Source organism: Lycorma delicatula, chromosome 1 (genome assembly GCF_047948215.1).
Source record: "Lycorma delicatula isolate Av1 chromosome 1, ASM4794821v1, whole genome shotgun sequence".
In the NCBI taxonomy this organism is placed as follows: Eukaryota; Metazoa; Arthropoda; class Insecta; order Hemiptera; family Fulgoridae; genus Lycorma; species Lycorma delicatula.
In genome coordinates, this window is record NC_134455.1 from 136,789,770 (window position 1) to 136,813,162 (window position 23,393).

Consider the following 23,393-nt stretch of genomic DNA (forward strand, 5'->3'; position numbering starts at 1 on the left):
TACGGCAATAAACCGCGTACATTGGAGGACCTAAAGATCGCAATTCGTCATCACGTCACCCAGATTGATGTAGACATGCTGCAAAGAATTGAGGCCAGTTACCGTGAAAGGCTACAACAATGTATTGCCCAAAATGGACATCACTTGCCGGACATAATTTTTCGTTCATGAGTAACTAACAAATGCTTTGATTTAACAAGTGTTTCAGTACCAATAAAACTTTTTTAAAGTAAATATTCAATTTTTTATGATTATTTTAAAACATCCGGTTCCCGTGAATGACCCTGTATAACATTAATCCCCCAGGCTAACCTTCAGCTTTGTCTGGCAAATATGCTCAGGCAATGCCTGGTGAGAATTAACTGAAAAGTGATGTTTACCTGATGGTCTAGGTCACCAAGTGCTGGAAGAATCTGCATACATGGCTCGATGGCTTAAAATTGCATGAAATACTTAGATTGTTGTTTTGTTAGACTACAATTATTTTTCATCATCAGAAATGTTAATTCTTCTTCCTTGACTCATACAGCATCTATATTTTTGAATAAATAATTTCTTCAACTTTAACAATAAACAAAAGATACGGCGTGAAGAAATGCAAAAACTTCTTGATGTACAAACACATGCAGCAGCACAAAATACGATTGTTTGTCAGTATATAAACATTTACTAACAATAGCATGTGATAAATACATTAAATTTCTGATATTATATAACCCTTAATCATCTAATTATAATTTGAACTATGAAATTATGAGGATTAACAATGGCAATTTTCCACTGTAAGCATTTCAATACTTTTATTTCATGGCCTAAAATTTCATTTATATAATCAAATGACTAATTATTCATGTACAGAAAAATAATTATATGACTCATTATACTTGGAACTTATTAATAAACATGCGCAAGCTAACAACTTCAGTTCTGTACATTTAAACTTATCTTTTGAAAAAAAAATCAAAGTGAATAATAGCAGTGATACAAAAGAATCCTTTTTCTGACAAATCTTTTATCCTGTTTTTCATATACCCTAACAAATTTTTACTTAAATTCAAATTATTTTTTTGAAATGGCAGTGTACCACTATTTAAAAACACTATATCGAATGTTAAATTTTTATCTGAAAATTATACCATTATGTTTCATCTTGGCATGTTTCTAGACAGTACAGAGGACTAAAAAATTTCAAATTTAATATTAAAATTCATTTCAACTAATAAAAATGTGAAAATTAATCTTGGTTTTTTTTTTAATTTTATTTAAAATACATATGTAATATTAAATTCATAAAGTTAAAATATATTAGAAGTATGAAATAATTATTCTAAATATTATAAATTAGTTAATGTTAAAAGATTTAAAAAAAATTTTTTCTGTAAAATTACAAAAAAAAAAAAGTGTCAGCTTGTGGACACACGACAGAAGCGAAGCTTTTTATGCAGTGGGTTATTAATAGTGCAAAACAACATATACACAAGTGATAAATTTTTTTATTAATAAGAAATATGAACTAACAATGAAATAAATATATAAAAAATATTTATTTACATAAAACAGAAAAATTTAAACACAAGACTGAGGTTTAATCATCGCATTCTACCACAGTAATTACTGGTTTGTGGTAACCAAATCAGGATACAAATATTTGAGACTCTATTTTGTTCAAGTATATTGAAAAAACAGCATCAATGATTGTGCCATGTTTTGTTGTAGCTTGCACTGGTTGACTATTCATTAATAAATTGAATGTTTCAACGAGGAACTGTTTAAGTGCTTCTGATTTTTAATCAGCAAACTTGACATTGAAGTCACTAGATAAAATAAGTGGTAATTCATATTTGTCCCCCATCCATTGACCAATTTGTTCATTACACTCTGCTAGTACTCTCTTAAGGAACATTATTATTTTATCAATTTTTTTATTTGGTGAAATGTATACAACTGCTATAACCGATTCAATGCCGTTTTCCAACTTGCATGTAGCTGAGTGCCACATCATTGTTGTCAGTAGGTTCCTACAGTTCAACATCAGCTTCATTGATATTTTCATCATATGGCACAAAATTGGAAGATAGTGAAGGATACACAGGTTCTTCAGATGTACACACTTCAATCAAGTCACGTTTTTTCATTGGATTTTGAGTTTCATTCATGGACATCAATTTTTGTAACTTTATTTTGACTCAATTTTTTTCGTTCTCTGTACTCTTTGCTACGCTGAGCCGGTGTTTTAGCAACCTTTTTTTCTCGACTCAATTTTTTTCGTTCTCTGTACTCTTTGCTGCGCTGAGCCGATGTTTTTACAACCTTACTGTAATGTAAAAGAAAAATGATTATAGTATTTAAATGTAAGAGTACAAAATGCAATTGGTGAAGAAAGCTGCCCTTTGTGCACTGCACAATTGTAGAGAGACTCTAGCAAGTACAGCATGCTGCCTGAGTAGTGCAATGGGCAACTTAACCTCACTTCATGCACATGTGATAAAAAAGTTCAATTAAAATTTATTTCATGCACATTTGCTACAGTATTTATTTGATTTTTATTAACCACGTCGGTATAAGCAGTTGGACCAGCACGTGGTGATTCATCACTATCACTACTTGATGATACCATAACAATAAATTAATATAACCACTGCCACTTACTGATAAAAACACTGTCACCTATTGATAATTTTTTTTATAAATCAAACTTGAATTAAAGGGTTACTATAAGTTGGAGCATGTGTTTTCTATACTATATGGTAGCATAGACTGCAGGTGAGAGAGAGAGAGTGAAGATGGAAAACACTGTATACTAGGCCCAGCCAATGTACAAGCTTGTGATGTCACAAGTAGATTGCGTACTACTACTCAGCCTGAAAACATCAACTCCACGTATCAAATCAAAGTATTAATTATTATCATGTTGTTCGCTGTAATAACTATCATATTTACATTTACTAATTACAAACAATACATAATTAATTCTTTTATAGCATTTATTTGTACTAAATTATTAATTTTTAATAATAAACAAAAGCTTACTTGAATTTTCTTCAAGCAAATTCAAACTTTTAACAAGTATCCTCGCTAAACAAATCACTATCACTGTCACTCACATTTTCACTATCACAGTCTATACATATAATACAACATTCTGTCATTTCATTTACAGTGGTTCCAGTTTTTCACTCTTTTTCTATATTTTTTACTTTTTCACAATAGGGCTTTCAGTCATCTTCATTCATGAAATTAATTTTCTCCGTAGTTAATTTTACAACATTTGTGAAAGAAATGTTGTGTTATGACTTGCCACATGTTTTTTTACGACTGACCACAGCATCTCGATCGGATTCAAATCAGGATGATACGGTAGGAGTCTAAGAACACAACGCCCATGATTTTTAAAAATTTCATCCAAGTGATATTTTTGTACTTTAGTTTTGTGTAACTTTACTAATTCATATAACTGTGGTTTCAGCACTTTTAAACTACACAGAATGTGGGTTTTTTGTAGCCAATCGGTCATATCTTTCTGGAGTTAGAATATGGCACTTTATCAATACCTGTATTGCAATAAGGAGCGTTATCAACAACTACTACTGACATTGGTAGAAGATTTGGGATCAATTTTTCACGGGCTCATTTCTCGAAATTGTCTGCATTCATGTTGTTATGGTAGTCGTCACTTTTCGAACTGGCTTTCCAAGTTAGTAATGTGTTTGGGATAAAATCAGATTTCTCCCACCTTTATTAATCAGCACATGAAGTCCCGCAACAATACCGTCAGACCACAACTTTGTCGAACAATGCGAACTTAAAATGTACATTTCATCCAAATAAACAATTGTAACATTACTTTGTCTGTACTTAGCTATTGCCTGCAAATATTCAATTCTTTTCCACTTGATATTGGATTTCTCAATCAAAAGTTTTTTCTTATTTTCAGTTTTATGCCATTTGAAACCTAACTATTTCAAACTAACAGCTAAAGTTGATTCACTGTCTTTAAAATCAACAATGACTGAAGTTCTTGCGCTGTTTTTTTTTAAAGTAGGCAATTCATTCTTTAAATGAAATTCATTAATTGTTCTTTTAACTACATATACATCAAAACTGTCCAGTCCACTGACAGGTTTTGAACATCGTTTATACTTTTTCAGTGTGCCAAAAGAACACGATTGGAATGTTGATTGAAGAATCATGTCTTTTTTTCTCTTCTGACTTTTTGAGCCTGTGTTCTTGATATCCCACAAGCAGCAGCAGTTTGTTTCTTCGCATTTTTAAATGCCAATTGTATGTTTGTAGTCAGTTAATTTTCCTACTTTTAGAGCTACTTTTTTCATAAAATCATAAACATTATTGATAATTTCACTTGCTTGACTCCTAAGTTTTTTCTTAACTGCAGATTTAAATTCTGCAATAACAAACCGCACTAATAATACACGAACAAAAACAAAACAAAAAATAATATATTACAAAAAATTTGCGAAAAACAATAGGTAATTATAAAATAATATGACTGCACAAAAACGCTATCCAAATACCTTCACTGAACACGATATAAACTGGACTAAAGTTTATTTCTTTATACACACATTGTGTACTACAAATGACAGATCTAAATATAATTGTGATGAAAGACATCATTTCATTTCTAACTGCATGTATAAGTTTTTATAGGCCTGAACATAATACCAATCAGAGCATTAGTCACTGGTTAAGGAATTGTTATTGTTTACAAGATCAAGTTATTAAGCATTTTTATACATGTAATCAACTCAAGTGGAAAGAACTGAAGACACAATAACATAAATGTATTGTTTGCAAGTCAAAAAATTAAATAAAAATAATTATCCACAAAAATAATGTTTTGGAAAACAATAATACAATAAGATATCAGCATGTGATGTCACAAGCTCGTAGATTTTCTGGGGCAACTATATATGCATAAGCCATTGTGTGTGTGTGCGTGTGTGAGAGTGAGAGAGCGCTTACTGAACATGCATGTTAGTATCTGTCTGTATAAACCATGTGGTGGACACAGTGGAGAAATCAGCTAGTGTGACGCTTGTTGTTTCTCAGTTGACTCTCCATTTTAAAGCCTGTATTAAGCTTCGCTTCAAAAAGTTACTTTTTACATCAAAATTTCACTAACAATTTTTTTTTATGTTTTAAAATTTATGAAAATTGTGCATACAGAATTAAGTGTCAGATCTACCCTAAAAATTTCAACTCTTACCTTGAGTAGATTCTGAGAAAAACATGGCTGGAAAAATAAAAAAAATAAGAAACTCACATTTGAAAATTATGTACGGGCAAATTTATATATTTCCATTTAAATATTTTCCTCTACTATATGAAAGATTATATGAGTCTTCCACATCCTCAAATAAGCTTTCCAGTTTGCTTATTGAATAACTTCTTTCAATATTAAGAGCATCTCTCTCTCTCTCTCACTTTCACAAACTTACCTAATGTAATGTTGGCATGCCTTTCAATGGACTCAGTTCAGGATATAATTTAATTTCCTTAATCATTGATATTTTGGCAAAATTGCCTTCATTACATTAAGTTAATTCTGATAAAATGAAGGGTTGAAATTACAACAAAAGTTAATTTAGGTAATATTTTCCAAATTATGCTGTTAAATATCTCATTAGAATTATGGAACTTCCCATTAGTTTGTTTTTATCATAATTTTGGGCGAGTCAGATTTTTTAACAAAAGTAAAATCTCATTCATAATAATTTTTGAATTGTAAAAATGTGATTTACGGTCATAAAATTCTTCTTTTTTTTATCAGTTTATATTTACATTATATGCCATTAACTGAGCACTGTTGCTAGATGGAAAATAATTTTTCTTCATAGCGAAACTATTTTTAGTATTAAATTTTATAGCCAGACCAAAATTCTTCAACAATTGAAGTGTAGCAGGATCAATTTGCTTATTTTTTTCATTTTTTTAATATTTTTTTTCTCTGATCCAGGTTGCCCTTAACTGTACTTATTTATATTTTATTAGTTAATGTTAGAGTACTGTATGTTTTATAGTTTAGTTTGATTGTTAGTTACATTTATTAGTAGTCAGGAATAAGCAGCAAGGAGATGGCGATATTTGATTTGATTAAATAACTGGATAAACGATACCCTCTTTTTACAAACAATTCTTATACAAATTTGTCGCTTATAAAAAAAAATACTGCATGAGAAACATATCTACCAAAGATGACAGTAAATAAGAGAACTTAAATAAGACAGTGAATAAAATTTGTCTAAATCTGTTTTGAAATCCAAATTTGGAGTCCTGGAATGAGAATTTAAAAAAGGCTTTGTTTATTGGATACAAGTAGAAACCAAACTGGAAACTAGTTGATTGCTACTGGCTGCCATGCTGAAGATGTAGTAATTCATAGTAAGAAAGCCTCAGAGGTGAAAAAACCAGTACCGATTCATAAATATAATTTTAACTTATGAGAGGGCTGACTCTAAAGTCAAATAAATGTATCACTTATCTTGTACAAGACTTCAAGAAAATATTGGAAAAAGATTTTCTACAAATAGACATGAATCTGTTGAATGTCTATTTTGTATTAAAAAAATACATATCTAAAAAAAAATTCAACTGGATGGTGAGAATTTATTGAGTATTGTAGAAGAGAAGTTGCCTAATCTACAACCTGATGTCCATTCAGGACAAAATAGCATTGAAGAACATGAACTAGTGCGTCTACCAGGTGTCAAATGCAGTTCTGTATTGTGTGTATCAACCCCCAAAAAAAATTGCAAGAAGTCATTTTTGATGTCAAGGGTCCAATTTTTGTATACATCCTGCTTGCTACCACAAGCTGAAGTACTAATTGAGACCAATGAAGACTTGCAGGAAGAGACAACAAAAAGAGCAGATTCCAACGAAGTTTTATGAATGTTTTGACTTGTGTAAAAAGTACAGTTTTTTGTTTCTTTTTTTTAATAATAGAACAATATTTGTGTTGATTAAATGTACAGCTTTAAAGTGATAAAAAAATATTTTTTAATTTTTATTTTATGAAACGTTAGTCACTAGGAAATCCAGGTATTTTAAATTTTCACATATGCATATATTTGGATTATAAAAAAATAAATATATTACATAATATACTTTACTAAATAAACTTTCTTTTCTATTTAAAAAAATCTACAATACACACCAAACTACTGTAGTGACTTAGGAATTCTAGGGTTAAACAATGATTTTTGGTGGAAGATAATGGATTTTTAACAATAACAATTCATGATGAAACATGGGTTAATCATTTTGACTTTGAATCCAAACATCAAAGTATGGAATGGAAACATATTTACCCACCCACCAAAACACGTTCAACCACCAGAAAAACATTAAAACCTACTTGTCAGTCGGTAAAGTGATATAAAAATGGTGTTCTGGTACTATAGGGCCAATTTGTTTCAATTATTTTGAAGAACATATAATTGACAGCAATTAATACTATTAAAAGCTAAAACTGCTTGCTGACAATACAGGAAACTATTCGAAAGTTGGATTTGGAGGTGTTTCACATCTACCTTACAGTCTCAATCTCTCATCAACATATTTCGTTTGGTACTCTCAGGGATTTTACATGTCACAAAGTCTGGCAACAGTAGGCATGTCAGTATAAAAATGGCTCATATACAATTTGTTACTACTGGAATTGTAAAGGTTACAGAAATCTGAGACAAGTGCCTACAAGTAGCCGGATATTATGTTGAAAACTACTGACATTGAATAAATAATTTTTCTAGTCATTTGTCACATTAATTATTGAACGACCCGTGAAAATTAAACATATTTTGTTACATTAGATATAATTGTATTAATAATAAAGTAAATTTTAATTAAAGATTTGGCCAAGTATTGTATAATCATTGAAAGGTCTCTCAAATGACTAGTTCTATCCAGTAAACATTTAGTAATTAATCTTTTTATTAATGATGTTACCATTTGGTTTTTATGTTTACGCTGAAGAAAGAATATCGCGGTTGTAAGATGGAAGTAAACATAAAATCTATGTTAATATTTTTAAATTAATTCAGAATGTATGAATACCATGCAAGAGTTGTTTACAGTCTAACAATAAACATTAATATTAAATTATTTACATTTTTATGACAACTATTAAAATAATTTTTTGAGTAAAAAACCATTTACAATTGTGACAAACTCTTTTTCTTTTTAGTATGAACAAAAAAGTGTTACCTTCAATTAGAACTGCTATTAAAAGATTTTTGACAAAAACTACAAATATAATTTTTTTCCTTGGAGTGAGCATTAAGATGTTACTTTAATTTAGAATTTTCATTGAAAGTTTTCTGACGAATCATACAATCATATTTTTTATCTTTTGTATGAACATTACGATGTTCCTTTAAAATATCACCACAATTAAAACACTACTGACAAAATATACAGATGTACTTTTTCTCTTTATTATGATTAAGATGGCTTTTTAAATCCGAACTATAATTAAAAGGCTTTTGACAGAAGTTACAAACGTACTTTTTCTCTTTAGTATGTATATTAAGGTGTCTCTTTAACATAACTCTATAACTAGAGACCAGATTATATGCAACATAAAACACTTGAAATATGCATATAAATATGATGAAGAATAATGCTTAAACTATGAATGAAAAGTGTCAAAATATGATACTTAAAATAATAAAAAAAATGTGATTTTTAGTTTTTTTATTTCAAAATCAAAATACAGTTAGTAAATAGTTGAATAACATATTGATAAATTTGATAATTAACAATTATTTAACATTTTATTACTTTTGTAAACATAAACAATCAGGTAATGTTCCAAATGTTCGGCAGTAGATTGTGTCTTCGATCACTCAAAATACTGTGTAGAAGGATCGTTCCACATCCACTGAGGTAACTGGGCAGTATTTGAATTTGGCTGCAAAGTTAACATTTATTGTTTCTGGCAAAAGTTCACCCGCCCCATTAATAAAACTATCAATTTGACACAAAGGTTTAAAGCCTGGGTTATGGTTCAAAATATTTCTTTAAGTTTACACAGGAATACCTCTTGGCAATACAGAGTTCTTTTGGCGGATTTGTTCAATAACTGAATAGATTCAGTCAACGCCAAACCTTGAGTTTCAAGCTTTTCAATACTCGCAGGCATCTGGGAAAAATGAGTGCTAGTCACAGCTATGTTTTTTTTTTTTTATACTAGAATCGTTAAATGCTTCCTATGACTTACAAACTGCCATAGCCTCTGCACTATCGAAGTCGTTTACTACACCTTTGATGGCCTCAAAAAATGTTTACTGTAAAACAATACACCTTAGTCCATGTTTGCCATCGAGTTACCACTGGTTCGGCAGGTAAAAGCACATTTGGCAGTTTTTCTTTATGGGCCTTATTGTGAGGAGGTGCCTTAAGAAACACTTTCTTTGTTGATGAAATCAGTTTATTTAAATTCCAAAACGTGGATTGTACTTCTTCAGCGAATCGATGTACTCCATAAGCAAAGCACGTCGCATGAATCAAATTGGGATAAAATACTTGGAGGGCTTTGGCTGCCTTGTTCATATGAGGAGCAGCATCTGAGAGAAATATAAACACTCTTTCATCAGCAGAAGATTCAGGAAATATTTTTTAATACGCTCATTCACAAATCTGAGTCACTTTTTTTTTCAGGAGGCATGGTACATATTAAACTTTGCTCAAATAAATATAAAACTAAACTAATGCAATAAGCACGTCAATAATAACTTGCATAATTTAATTGCCTAGTGGGAGAGTGCTGCAGTAGACGTGCGCGAAGCAGAACTGTATCGTCCATCTTTATCTCGCATGAGTCTGCATTTTATTTGGCCTCATAATATTATCCTACCAAAACCATAGACACACGGCTGCTAAGTGCGCTCTAAGAGTCGTGCGACTAATAGGTTTGGCTGGCTACAACGTAAGATTTCATTTATTAACTAGTTACCCTACCGAAAAATATTGTAATATAATAATCGCTCTTTTAGCAAATAATATTCAAGAAGCCAAAACACAAATCATGAGCCTTCTAAACCTAGCACAAAAGATAGGGCTTCATATCTCTTTCGAAAAAACTGAACTAATGGCCATAGATCCTCTGGTAATAGAGCGCATTACGGTAAACCATCAGAAAATTAAAATAGTAAAACAATTTAAATATCTAGGGGAAATAATAACTTATAATTTAAATGAAAAAGTGACATGGCAAAACAGGACAAATAAAATGATTAAATCCCAAAAATTAACTTGGTCAACATATAACAAAAAATGCCTTTCGGCTAAAACAAAACTTAAACATTATAAAACTGTAGTTCAGCCAGAAGTCACCTACGGAAGCAAGACCCTTTTCAAAATCGCTAACAAAAACCGAATTGATAAAATTCTGAAAATAGAGAGAATTGTCAGAACGTGTATCAATAAAAAAACACCAAAAAGAAGGCCAATGGTGGATTGTGCCAAATGAGGTGGTGTATCGAGAAATAGAGCCTGTTACTGATACTATGCGGAAAAAAAGAATCTCTTTCTTTGGTTGTCTCATAAGGACACCGGAAACAAGACTGTCAAGAAATATCATTGAAAAGCTCTGGTTCCAATAGCTAGAAGTAGGATGGATCAAAGAAATTAGAGAAGATATGAAAGAATTGGGAATTTCCCTGACTGACCTACAAAATAAAACTGAAAAAATTACAAAGCTAAAAGACAAAAACATCAGATTTAAACAAAAGACAAAATTCAACAAAGAGGGTGTTTACAGATGAAGAAAGGAAAGCAAGATCTGAACGGATGAAGAAATACTGGGCAGCTCGGAAGAGTAAAATAACACGCTTTTCTCAGAAAAGATCCAACTAAAATTGACTTAAGTGATCCCATGTTGGCCGTAAAAGCATAATAATAATAGCGAAAATATGCATCATCACTAGATTTTAAGGAAAATATGCAATAACCAGTGAAAATGGGCTCTATATGCAAATGTATATAATCCGATCTCTATCTATAATTAAACGACTTTTGGCAAAACTCACAAACATTCTTTTTCTTTGGTATGTGTATTAAGATGTTGTTTCAAAATATCGCTACAATTAAAAGATTTTTGACAAAAGTTACAAACATAATTTTTTCCTTAGTGTGGATGTTAAGGTGATTTCTTAAACTAAAACTATGAGTAAATGATTTACGACAAAAGTTCCATCCATACTTTTTTCTTCAGTACGGGTGTTAATGTATCTTTTTAAATTAGAATAGCAACTAAAAGTCTTTTCATAAATATTATAAATATACCTTTTATCTTTTGTATGAGTATTAATATGCCTCATTAATCTGTCTCTACGTTGGAATTTTTTATTACAATATTTACAGATTAATTCTGTTACAACTCCTTTCTCCTCATTCAATGTATTTTCAGTATTAATATTTTCACCAAAATTGTCAAATATTACATCATTACATAATTTCAATTGTAAAGACCTTCCTTGGAAAGATGTACAACAATCGTCACACTTTGCTATCATAATCTCATCACCTGTAAAGTTGCCTACTGACTTCTTACACATGATACAACTCTTTACTGCACTTTCCTCAAACATTTCTCTATTGGTGGTGACCTGTAACATTAAATAACAACTCAACAGTTACAATTAATCTTAATATACTAATAGTTCTAGGGTGTACAATATTATTTATACTAGTGTAGCCTTAGCCTTACCAAACTGATCTCCTTACCAAATTTTTATTGTAGTAAATGACATTATCAGGTTTTATTGTACAGGGTAACATAAATTGTTCAGGACACTTTAGGGGTTAATAAAAAATGAACAAAGTAATGCAGTCCACATTGATTTTTCAAACATTAGTGTAGGTACTAGTTACTGATCACCTTGAATGAACAATTGGCATGATATAACAACAGGGGAGATCGTCCACTGAGCAATGGCAATCATGCAGGGGAAAGCAATGTGCATACTATTCCAATGTAGTGGATCTGTTATTATTATTATTTGTAAACATTTTCATTTAGAGTATGGCTGTGATTCTCCTAGTAAAGTCTTTATTAAATGTTGGTATCAGCAGTTTAAGAATAAAGGAAGAATATACAAAAAACATGCTGGCACATCTCTTGTCTGCAATGAAGATTTGTGGATTGAGTAAGAGAAATGTTTCAGAGAATCTCTAGTAAATTGACTTGTACAAGTTTACAACTAGGAATACCACAATCAACAATTGTGGATGTACTACACAAGAGCCAAAAACTTTATGCATACAAAATTCAGTTAGTGTATGCAAATAAATATGATGATAAACTTCACCTTTACAATTTTGTTGTGGACATTCTCGATAAACTGAATGAAAATAATGTGTTTTTAGAAAAATTAATCTTCTCTGACAGTGCTACCTTCTATGTTTCTGGTTACATTAATTGTCATATATGGAGTAGTAAGAACCCTCATGCTGTTCGGAAAACATAATGTTACAGCCCAAAAATTTATGTTTAGTGTCCGTTGACTACTTTGAAGTGACTGGACCATTCTTTTTCGCTGAGCAACCAGCGCTAGTAATAAGACATGTTACAGTAGTATGCAGTACCATAAACTGAACATTGAAAACCAATGTTTACTTCAAACACGATAGAATACAACCACACTGGTGTTTACATGTTAGGGATCACTTAAATTAACAATTTTCTCGTGTTAAATTGGCCTTGATGGACCAATTCCCTGGCCACATCGATCCCCTAATGTTATGCAACTCAATTTCTTTCCTTGGGGGTTTGTCAAAGATAGGGTGTATGCAATGGTTGTCAACCATTGAAGACAATGATTGTCTTCCAACCACAACCACCTACCGTAACTTGCAACCCTCAAATATCAAATTAACTGATTCACAGATGCTTTCCTCTAACACCAAAGGTTTCACACAAAAACTTTTCCTAAATTTAACTTCAATTACATTATGCACTCAGATCATTACTTGGCTGAGTCTTTAAACACCAAAAATACTATCCTCATAGCAACAAAACAAGTGTTGATTGCAACAGACAATTTTGTCCTACAATTAAATTTATCCTAAGTCCTCTTAATTTACTTAAAAATCAAGAAACAGATTGACAAATTTAACAAGCCTCTAATGAAAACATACCCTATCTCTCTGCCTAGTCCGCTTTTGGGAGCAAGGTCAATGCTTACACCCTTCCACAACGGAGCTTCATCATAGTGTTCTCCACACTCCATCTCATCCTAATGGTGAATATCTCAGCTAACTGAGGCTCAATGCCAAAATGTCTACCTTGGTTAAAGCACCCAGCCAGACCCATAGGTAAGTGAGTTGCTATTCTATCAGTACATCTTTAACAGCATCAAACTCCCTCAGCCATCCTCCATAGGGCTAAAAATTTAAGGAAGGTATAAACTACGTTCCATACTCTTTTGGTTTTAACTTGCAGGTCAAAACCAGAATTGATCCTCACCAGCTTTCTAGTTACTTTGGTGCATTCAGCTTCATACGTGGGTCAGACATATAAGACATGGTGCACACCATTATTGGCCCTACACTCCAGACACAAGCCTGAATTAATCACAACAAATCTGGCCCATCTCAAAAATCATGATTTCCAGAAAGAAACTGTGTAACAGCCGATTGGAGGAAATCCACCAAACTACCAATACACTTCTCACATCAGGAAAAATAACATATGTGTAACAACATCCTTCAGACGATTCATTCCACCTGATCTGCCAAAAATGGAAACCTTGGTCATCTGTTTCTTTTATGAGCCCACAGGTAAGTTTGCTTACTTCTTGGCATCATAGTGTAATTGGCGCTCAGTAGCAAGGATATCAATCTACTTAATAAGAGTAACGACTTAATACCAGAAATAACAAGGACCACCTCTAGAGACAGTAAGCACCAATCACAGATAACAATAGATGCTGGGTTAACAATATATTCCTATAACATTTGTACCTCATTTGATGAGCCCAGACAGATGTAGCATACAGCATTATAGCTTCGCATACACCCTTATACAGAACATGCATTAAGCCCCCAATCAGAGTGAACCATGCTTCCAACATCAGAAAAAGCACAACAAGCTTTTGTGGTGGCAAATTGAAAGTACTCTTTGAATTGAAGATTCTTATGAAGGATAACATCTACATACTTCTGCAGTGGATATACCTAACTTGATGACCGCTACTGATACACATGGGCATTGTGCAACAGCTAGTCTGGTCTTGAGCAACATCATTGTTGTTTTCTCTAGGCTAAACACCAACTTACATTGTAATCCAAAACTGGAGTATCTTGCAAGCCTGGGCTGCCCTGAATTCGATCTCATTCCTTGAATCTCCTTTAACCAGCAGCAGCCTATCATCCGTATATGTGATGATATGGCATTCACTGGGTAACCTCAACTGCATTAAAGAATTGAATTCAACAACCTGAAGCAAGGGGTCCTAAAACACTACCCTGCAGACAACCTTTAGTGTTTTTCCTACTTCTGAGATACTGTCTTGTAGAACATCTTCATCTGAAATAACTATACAACACATTCAGCTCATTCTGTGTACAATCATGCTTCTGCAGCTAAAATAGGGCAGAGAGCCACCAAAAATTATTAAAAACCCTTAATATGTCCAAAAGCATACCTAAACATAATCAGACACACTAGAAGAAACAATCTTCATAATCTTAAGAATAACATCTTTCATGCCCCTGCCTGGGCGATAACTATACTGATCGATCATCCATCAAGAAGTTTCTAGAATTCAAACTATCAGTAATATGAAAATACTAAACTTCTCAAAAACCTTTCCAATAACTGGCATAAGTATTAAGGGCCTATAAGTGGTGCTCACAGTGGGGGTCCTTGTCACCACCTTTAAACAATTTTAGAACACCTTTTTTCTATCAAACAAGGAAACAGCCAGCAAAGAGCATCCCATTAAAAATTCTAGTCAAAGAACCAATACAAATTCCAACAGAACATACAAGGAGCTGATTCAACGTGATTCTATTGAAACTCAGGGTAACTTTATTCCTATCAGAACTGCAAATTACCTGACATACTTCTGCCTCTGTAATTTCCACGGATACAACAGAGCAAAAAAAAATTTCCTTTCAGACTTGCAGATGATGTGAGGTTTTATTAGTTACAACATCATCCAGAAATAAACCATTCAATAGAATATTTAAAATCTCAGCTTTATTAGAAATAACACCATTCTGGGTCAAGAGAGCTGACAAAAGAATATTTTTCGTACACTTATGCCCTAGGACTCTATACACAGCACCCCCCCCCACAAGTATTCTTATTCTCTTGCTCTCCAATAAAAAAATGCCAAGAATCCCTTTTTGATATCCTAACCAAATGAAAATATTCAGACTTTTGCCTTTGACAGTCATCTACTAAAACCACTCACCGTTTAGGATCTCTCTTCCACTGAGCAGTCCTCAGAATGTTTTAACAAAGATAAAGTCTCTATCAAACCGATCTTTAGTTCTCAGTGGCATTGATGAAAGTCAGAGAAAATCTTTCTGCCAGGTCTTCCAACTGAATATCATCCAGACTTTGGTCAAAGACATGAAGTCTAGATTAAACTAATATAAACTTTTATTAATACATAATCTATACAATTAGACTAACAGTACATAACCTCTAAATATGGTAAAACATTCAAATATATGGCCAACTGCAGGGGGCAAGGAGTGACAGGCTTTTGGTAAAGTATTTTAAATGTCATAGAACAATGTTGATTAAAGAATTCTTTGATAATGGTTTTTACATTGGTATTCCCTGATCAATAATTTAGAACATCATGACATACATATAACTTCTAACAGCGACTTATAATGAAGCTAGAATACTAATAGCACAGATAATACTTAAGGAATTAAAATATGAAAAAAAAGAAGAAATTATATCGCATTATATCATCAAGAAAGCAAATCTAAGTTGCATGATTGATCTATAGTCACCTCGGCTGAGGCGGTAGGTGATTATGCAAAATTGGATTCATTAAAAGTCAAATCTGATTTGCTCAGAAGACTAAATAACGAGTTAAAGGAAAAAAATTATTACTAAAATAAAAAATGTTTGGGGAGATAAACAAACATTTATCAGTAATTACAAATTATTCATAGCACAAACTACACATTTCCACTGAAAAGGGGTGATGTACCTGAAATAAATGTTAAAGCAACGACTAGGGAAAACAAACTTCTACATTTGGTCATGTGGCCGGCATAATTCAATCTAACTTCTCATTTTTAGTAAAAAATATGATTTAAAACTCATGTCTCTGTCATTGTTAAATGCACAACAAAAGAGATCTATGTGTAGCAGTACAAGTATTAAATGATGAAGTTGGAAGTCATTTGAAACCCACCGGGTTGGTCTAGTGGTGAACACGTCTTCCCAAATCAGCTGATTTGAAAATCAAGAGTTCCAGCGTTCAAGGCCTAGTAAAGGCAGTTACTTTTACATGGATTACTAGATCATGGATACCGGTGTTCTTTGGTGGTTGGGTTTCAATTAACCACACATCTCAGGAATGGTTGAACTGAGACTGTACAAGACTACATTCATACATATCATCCTCTGAAGTAATACCTGAATGGTACTTCCTGAAGACTAAACAGGAAAAAGAAAGGACGTCATTTTGAGGATAGGATGCAACAGCTGAGAAACCAACAATGAAAATTAACATATTGCAGAATAAATTTATCAAAGATCTAGAAAGTAATATAAACAATATTAACAATAAAAATTTTGGTGAACATAAGTGCACTGTTACAGTTATATACTAGCTGGAACATTTTAAAGTGTGCTATCATGGTGTTATATACAGATTCATACAGCATTGCTAAAAAAAAAAAAAAAACTAATAATCTATCTAGAACATCAAAAATGTACAACAATCAATGATCTTAATGACAATGATTTTTGTATCTTTTTCATAAACTGGGGGATGGCCACTTAACATCAAGCTCTTATGGATTATATATTGTACTAGTATAAAGAACGAATTAAAGAAAAAAGGACTCATATTAAATTTTATCAATAACATTAAGTGGAAATAGGAAGTGCTAGTTTCACAGTGCCTATACATGAGCCACCACTGTCTATAATATATGATTTGTATGTCTATTTTTTTATCATTATTGTAAGTGTTGTTTTGGCACTTCACACTGTATTGCTTAGTCATAATTTTCATGTTTGTCACTGTATTTAGATAGATTGTTTGATTAGTGTATTTCCTTATACTATGTCCAATTCACACACAATTTCTGCAAAGTCATTAAGAGCATTGATTGTTGTACATTTTTGATGTTCTAGATAAATCATTAGTATTTTTTTATCAATGGTGAATATGTATGTAACACCATGATAACACACGTTTAAGTTGAAAATTTAATAACATCACTGCCTCGCATAAGAAGTAATCTGACCAAATTTGGTCAAAATAGGTCCAGTATTTCTGGAGATAAGGTAAATCATTTTAATTTAAATTCACGCCACTCTGTGTTGGCCTCTAAAACAGAAATCAGCACTGAACCCTCACACGTACCTACGAACATTAACATCCAGAAAATTTCCATCATGTGTTCTGGGTTCCTTAGATGTCAAAATATCAAGATCCCGTGAAAACCGCATATGTCCAAATTGAACCAATTACAATACATTCCCGTTTAAAGCTACAGCTCTGTTATAGTGCTACCTACACAGGAAAGTAAAAAAAATATTATCGAGGTTTCAGGACTGCACAGATGTCATGACATAAGTAAAAAAAATAATGTATATATGAAACACAAATCTTAAGTAAAAATAGGAAAACTTAAGAAATATATTTTAACTAAACATTTTTAGAATTTAAACTAAAGAAAGACGATTATAGCTTTATATGGTTTTTATGGAGGTAGTATAGAAGTGACAAGTCTGCGACAAGTTTTATGACTATTTTCCACTCGAAAAGAGCAACTATCATACATAAACTCTGAAAATCAGTTCGAGGAAGTAGAGTAAGCATTTTCCTTCAATCTATTAACATATATTAAAATCACTACACCCACCGATATTCCAACTTTCTAACATGTTTAAAGCTTTGAATTACGTAAACCTTTAAGATGGTGTTGAATGTCTAAGTTCCATCAAATTCAATCTGCTATTACAGTGTACATACTTCAAAGAAACCATCTCCGAGTATCGCGATGTTATAACTTATAAAACTAAGAATATATTTTAATTGTAACAAGGGCGTGATAGATCAGTCTATCAATAAGCTTCTGCACGAGTAGGCAACATTTGAAGGTAAAGGTAGCGGTTGGACCCGATGTAGCATAGATGGTTTGCTTGCGATAATCAACCGTTATGTTCGCTAACATCTTTATCATTCATCCCCCTACCAAAATCTATTTCAGTTAAAAAAGCTATTAAACATCCAAAAAATGATTATTACTGTTTCAAATGGGCCATTCTGTGTAGATATGTTGAAGAAGTGCATAGAGAGCGAGTGAAAAATCCCTACATCGAACTTGTTAAAAAGTTTGAAAGTATGCTAAAGCGAACGGTGTATCTATAAATTTATGAAATCGCTGATAAGGGGGTAGTAAATCTGCTCCTTAATGGAGAGGAAAAAGAGGAGAAATTTGATCTTCTCTTTTCCTCTGGAGAAAAACGCAATTGCTATATTTCAGATTTTGAACAATTGATTAGATCGCAGCTTACAAAGCAGTGGTAAAATAAATATCTGCAAATGTTTTACATATTATGTAAATGGTCGAAAATCTAGAAGCGTGTAGGAACGAGCCCTGTAGGATTATGTTGCCCGAATTCGCAAAGATGGTCGATCACCTACACTGAAATTGAAAAACCATTATCACAAACTGCCTTTACCGATAGCCTGTGCAGACTGAGTGTCTATTGGCGTCGACAGGTGGGTACTTTTCCTCACCTTCATCCTCTTTCACGTAAGCTACAGAAAAGCACGTACCAGAGCTATGCTTATATTTCGCTACTCAACTTACCCTACCAGAACGGTTTAGGAAAATGATTTCATCGTAACAGTTGCTTTATAAAGTTAGAGATGCAGCGAAAAATTTCATTACAACTCTCAAAACAATCCTTCGACCCATAGACGAGTCGCTACGGAACATAAAAACAGCGTTCACTGATAAAAAAACCCTAGTGTCGGCGGCGGGGTGTGAGATGTGTTTGAGCCGTTCATGGAGAAGCCTGTCAGAGAACACTGTCATGATTGTGTGGGAAGATAACCGAATTAACCAACACGAAAGAAATATATCTCGTTTACTAAATACATTACTAAAAAATTGTCGATAGTCTCTTGGACTCACGCCGATTCATGGCTGAGTTTGGACGCGCTAATGGAAAACCTCATATCTGAGATGTTCTACCACATTCGCAAATTCTTCACTGAAGAAATTCCATACGCAACAACTAAGGGATTGAGTATACTACAGAATGGAGAAAGCTCGATGAAACGGCATTTCCACAAAAAAATGTTTTATAACAAACTGACTTGAAAGCATGTATTTAATGAGTATGAAAGCGCAAAAATGTGGCGGCACTTTAACAACAAAACTCTGGGTGAATACAGACTTGTATTTCAAGTACGACGTGCTTCTGTTGGTTGATGTTTGACTTTCAGACGTCTATGCTTTGGGAGTATGAACTAGACGCCGTTTACTACTACACAGCTCCATGATTTGCCATCAACCCCTTGCTCCTTTGGTCTGAGATCGAATTCGAGATGATTACCTATTACGACATATACATGTTTCTCAAGTAGAATATACGAGGCGATATAACTTGTGTGAAAAACATGCCGTATCAAATAGTTCATATATGAAGCGTTGACGAATTATCTTATGTATGTTGATGCAAGTAACCTTTATGGCTGAGCGATGATTGTTCCATATAATGAATTCTCATGAATGTCTGAAGTAAAATTAACGACAACTATCGAAACGAGTTTGAAGATGTTGGAGGACTATGATAGAGTACATCTTAGAAGTGGATGTAGATTATCCCAAGAGGCATCATGAAGAGCATAATGATCTACCATTTTTCCCCGAAAACAGACAACCGGCAGGATCCAATCAATCGAAACTCCTGACCATTCTTCTGCCTAATTATTTCTATACATCAACTTAAAGCAGACGATAGCGCATGAACTGGTGGACTAAGGTTCATAGAGTACTTAAATTCTCTTATAAGGCATACATTCCGTTGAATACAACTGACATGCGGCTAAAAATAGCTTTCAGAAGGATTTCTTCAAATTAATGAATGCCGTTTTCGGAAAATGAATGGAACATGTGCGTTAACGTATGTAGTACTACTGTAGAACTAGTGTCGTCATCTTTGCGATTAAAAAAAAACTGATTGCGAAATCCTCCTTCCAAGATGGATTAATTTATTCAGAAAATTTGTGCGCAGTCGATGCAGAAAACAAATGTAGAGTTGAATATGTCCATATATGTAATATTAGCAGTACTAGAATTGAGCAAAATTAATCTATAATTTCCACTATGATGTTATGAACTGTAAGTATGGTCATGAAATAGATTTGCTATATATGAACATTGATAGGTTTTTACATTAGAACACGTAATTTCTATGACGATATGAAAGAGGATCCCATCCTTAAATTATGCTTTGATACCTGTGACTAATCGCTTAATCTTCTCATTAGTTAAAAAAAACCGTGCTCGGCAATTCAAATATAATTATAACGGTGTCCCAATCGTAGAGTTTATAGTTGCGGGCGAAAATTTACCATGTAAAGATGGTGTAGTGAAGAAAAGTAGAAAGACGTCAATAAGTAAGTGAAGAAAAACCTCACTCACTTTTAATGATTATAAACCATGTCTGGAGGAACTTGATCTGTAGCTGTATAGACACTGATATTTCCCTCGAAGAAACATGAAAATGTCACCATCGTTACCAACAAACTTGCATTATGCAACTATGATGATGAGAGTCACTTTAGATCGGAAGAATACGATGGCGTATGGTCATTGCAATATTCCGCTAGAGCTCAAAAGGTTGTATGAAAACGCTAAATAATATTGATAGATTCAGCAATCAAGGACGTAGGCTGGAAACTGTGGGCGATGTGATGGAACTCGTATAATTTCGTATAGATTCCACCACGTCATAAAGAGACGGCTTAATCTCTGTTGACCATTTGGGTAGTGAGAAACGCACCGAAGTTATTGCATAGTTTCAGTATCGGGTCTGCCTGCGAAAACCACTAATAATGGACTCTGCTGACCGTTTTGAGTAGGGAAAAGGCGTCATCTACATCGCCCAGGATTTCTGTACTAGTCTATATGCGATGACAATATATATGATCATGAACCATATACCATCTACGCATAACCAACTACATTAAACATAAACACGCAAACTTACACACGTTCAAACACCTTAAACGCCTGTGCAATATTAATGCCTATCCGTTCCGTAGCCCGTCATCAAATGGTGAGGGAAGTTAAATGAGATTTACTTTTACTGTGTGCTAACTCTGGATTTTTATTGCAGGTTATTGATTTTGAGATGACGTTAGTTAAGATGGAGAAATGCTTTCATAATATCACGTTAATCTCAATAGACACAAGCCGCCATTAACCTTAGTAAGACAATCCGCCTTACAGGTATTAAGAAATATATTGAATGGTGCTCAGTTAAACGATCAGGCGCAGCAACAGCTGTAGGGAATATCCCTACAGAAAAAGAGGAATTTCCGATTTACGTCTTGCTACGATATAAATATGAGCGCGAGCGGAACCCAATGATGTACCCATCATGAACCCAGTTTTCATTACGCAATTTGCTTGAATTGGTTTTAGAACAGACTGCGAGTAGAACAGATTGAGAAATTTTTGTGGTTTTATGAAATGTTTGAATGAAAATTTAAATTTGAAAAATATTATAATTATACTCACTTATATTTTTCAACAATAGGTTGTAGTATTAAAATTAAGATAATTTATTTCTCCGTTTCTTAATTTGTGTAAAAAAACAATAGTAAGGCGTGCTTTTTATTAGTCTAACTATATGTATACTTATAATGTATTAATTTTTTATATAATTCATATAATAGGAAAAAGCTATGATTAACTAAGGACTGATTAAATATATGAATAAAATAAACAAATTTGTTTGAAGATGAAATTTTATTATTACTAATTTTAGTAGCACTGCATTAAAAATTACATTAAATAGATCTTCGGCTAGTAATAATGTTTACACAATTATTGAACTAAAACTAAACTATGAAATGAAAACTAATGAAAATGTTATGCCCCTAATGAAGGTGTCTCAATATGTCTAGATAATCTACCTCCAAGTCCTCTTCAATACTGGAAGAGAACTGCAGACTTTCCTGCATGGCTGTATCTACTATTTGATCCGCCAGCGTTGATGCACCCACTGAAGGCTCAGAAAGTGTAGTTGATGCTGTTCCTGTTTTCCTCTAACAGGATGAAGACAATATTATCTTCCATCTCTGCAACAGTCCTGGGTAAAGGCTCAGGTAGCCGGTGTACCGATGCTTCTATCATACCCAACTGCAGTGAGGGGATAGGAGCAGCACACATCTTTGCAGAAAAGCAAAAAGTTTCGATTCCAGTTTATCTAATCTTTTCAAAAAGGTCATGCGAATCACGAGGGGTACGCTTGATATCGTACTAGTGTAGAAATACTTCCAGCAAAAATAGAGTATCGATGACTTGCTGGCGGAGTTGGGACGGATTCTGGACGATCTCCAAGACATCAGTGCTGGTTGCTCTGGACGGTAATGCTAAAGATCCCTTAAGTATCCCTGGGATTCACCACTCACTGACTCCAGAGGCGCTGGACTCGAATAGTTAATTGAAGCCAGGAACCTTTTGATTAACGACGCAGAATCGCCAACTTTCTCTTCCAAACTAGCGAAGTTACATCGACGTCACTTTGGCGACGGGCGACTTGCTACGAAGTACAAGTAGTTGGACTGTCTGACCCGAGGCCAGTGTGAGCGATCATAAGTTGTTTATGAGATCATTTACGGAGGCGATCTAAGAGCATCAGATTCGTGTCCCTATAACCGAAGAAGCCTGGATCAGGACATGCTGCGGCGCGCAGCTGGCTTGGAGGGGTTGGAATGGCGCATGGAACACAGGAAGGAGGTGGAAGTGATGGCCGAACAGTTCTTCTGGGCCTTCAAGACTGGTTGCGATAGGGTCCTACGGCGGCCTCGGCCAATGGACGGACCCTTAGGTAGTAGCCAGTCCGCTGACCGGAGGGTGCTTGTAACCGTCTGTTAAACGCAGGCAGACACCCGGGAGAAAGTGGTGATTCTCTGACC

General features: G+C 33.5%; 1 protein-coding gene across 6 annotated transcripts in view; it reads right to left on the minus strand.

Moving 5' to 3' along the window:
• Nucleotides 1-1,479: 1,479 nt before the first annotated feature.
• LOC142322756 (uncharacterized) overlaps nt 1,480-23,393 on the minus strand; it is a 64,931-nt gene continuing 43,017 nt past the window's right edge. For 5 of the 6 annotated variants that reach the window (XM_075361859.1, XM_075361844.1, XM_075361832.1 and 2 more), the window contains 2 exons: nt 11,308-11,630; nt 1,480-2,314 (listed from right to left, as the gene is read on the minus strand). In XM_075361859.1, coding sequence (XP_075217974.1) covers nt 2,149-2,314; nt 11,308-11,630 — 489 coding nt within the window. In that variant the 3' untranslated portion in view covers nt 1,480-2,148. Of the gene's footprint in view, nt 2,315-8,725; nt 8,933-11,307; nt 11,631-23,393 lie in introns of those variants that run through there. The other variant, XM_075361856.1, reaches the window with a different exon arrangement.